Raw genomic sequence first — 1,676 nt, forward strand, 5'->3', positions numbered from 1 at the left:
TTTTTTCCCCCCCCCCCCCCCCCCCCCCCCCCACAAGAGGTTGGGGGTTTCAGCATGATCAAGTCATTCATTGCAATAGTCCAGTAATTTAACCAGTAGGATTATGAATCGGTGGAACACCTCAAATATCTTTGGATGATAGCGGTAGACTGTTGTCCGGAGTCTTACGCATACATTTGGTCCACCTTTGCTATAATGCGTGCCTGCCTGCATTGCAAACAGGATGTCCCAGCATTACATTCACCTAGCAAGCGTGTCCGATGCTATCCGATATACCTGGCATCACATAACTGGCTTCTTGATCGAATCACCCGTTGGCTACATCGTCTCCATGGGAATGAGGCGCGCCTCTCAAGCCAAACATAGAGCGACCCAGTAACTCCAAGCATGATAGCTACACCTGACCTACCTTATTCTCTTGCCCATTATATTCGTAGATACACCTCAGAGATTGTTTGCAGCTCGATCGAACCCTCACTGTCGATGCTGGCCCGCACTGGCTGCACGGGGTCACGGCCCACAGCCTTGTCGCTCCAGCGTCTGGCTGCGTTCTTTGCCTCACCGGACGCATCCAGATCTCCCGACCGCTCATTACCATGGTATTCGTAATTACTGTTTTTCTTTGCCATCTCGACCAGGCGCCGGAATCGAAAGAGGGGCTTCAGCGATGGGATGGTTGCACAGATGATTGCGCTATTGACCTCGATAACCGACCAGAGGTTGACCTGTGCCCTGGGTGAGTATCTTGAGCAGCCGACCTCGGCGGTATTGCGACTTACCGGTATGGAGTCGTGGAACGGGTCCTTTGAGAAGGTGAATACATAGATAGACTGGAGCCGAACACACGATATCGCCGTAGCGAAAGCACCGATCCCGAAAACGCAATACAGCGCGATTTTCTCGCGTCGAGCCACGTGGATCATCCTTAACGTGGGAATCGGTATGACTAGTATCCAAATATCGGTAACTATGTTGAAACTAGACGTGACTGGGGCGCAGAGTGCTAAAGTCAGCTTTAGTTGACTGGGTATCAGTGTTACGTAGCGTACAGTAGAAAAAGGCTGTACTGTTAATACATGCTCCAGGCTGTGGTGGGGTGAGGTTCCAGACTGCGCTCAACGGCCGGCACTGGCCGAGTGTTACAGAGATACAAATAATGAAGAATACGATGAGCAGAATTAGGGTTCCTTGACAAAGTCGAAGAAAGTTCTTTGCGACGGCTTCAGGTCAAATCGAGACAGGTCAGCTACCAGCATCAATCTTCAAATGTGGTTAGGATACTTGCCGAATCTCATGTACATGAACACTAGAGACGCCTTGATGGCGAACACGATGGCGTAGTACAGAACTTCTATCGCGACGATTGACTAGAAACTTAGTGCTCATGAAAACGACAAGCTTTTTGTGATTCATTACCTTTAAAAGCGTCACCATATTCCCGACGGTCAACATTTGCATAGGGTAACCTATCTTATTGGACCGTGCGAGGAGAAGTATGGCGAGGTATCCTATATTCAAAACCTTCCGGTTTGTTTAGAACGCTGAAAGTTCGAACGATGCTTAGCAGTCCATACCGTTCCCAGTATGATCGTTGTATCATCCCATCCGGGTTTCCGTAAGATTCCGAACCGCACGCCGCATCGTACGACAACGAGCATAGCTAGCACAATCGATGA

At 49.5% G+C, this 1,676-nt stretch overlaps 1 protein-coding gene across 1 annotated transcript; it reads right to left on the reverse strand.

Annotated features, from left to right (window-relative positions):
- Positions 1-425: 425 nt before the first annotated feature.
- Positions 426-923, reverse strand: JN550_008482 (uncharacterized protein; the record flags this gene model as incomplete). The annotated part of the gene is made up of 2 exons (XM_049320448.1): positions 426-725; positions 780-923. 2 exons carry the CDS (start codon positions 921-923, stop codon positions 426-428), a joined length of 444 nt encoding a protein of 147 aa, XP_049169414.1.
- Between the last annotated feature and the right edge of the window lie 753 nt (positions 924-1,676).

This window comes from Neoarthrinium moseri (assembly GCF_022829205.1).
Source record: "Neoarthrinium moseri strain CBS 164.80 chromosome Unknown scaffold36_Wmoseri_CBS_16480, whole genome shotgun sequence".
Classification (NCBI taxonomy): domain Eukaryota; kingdom Fungi; phylum Ascomycota; class Sordariomycetes; order Amphisphaeriales; family Apiosporaceae; genus Neoarthrinium; species Neoarthrinium moseri.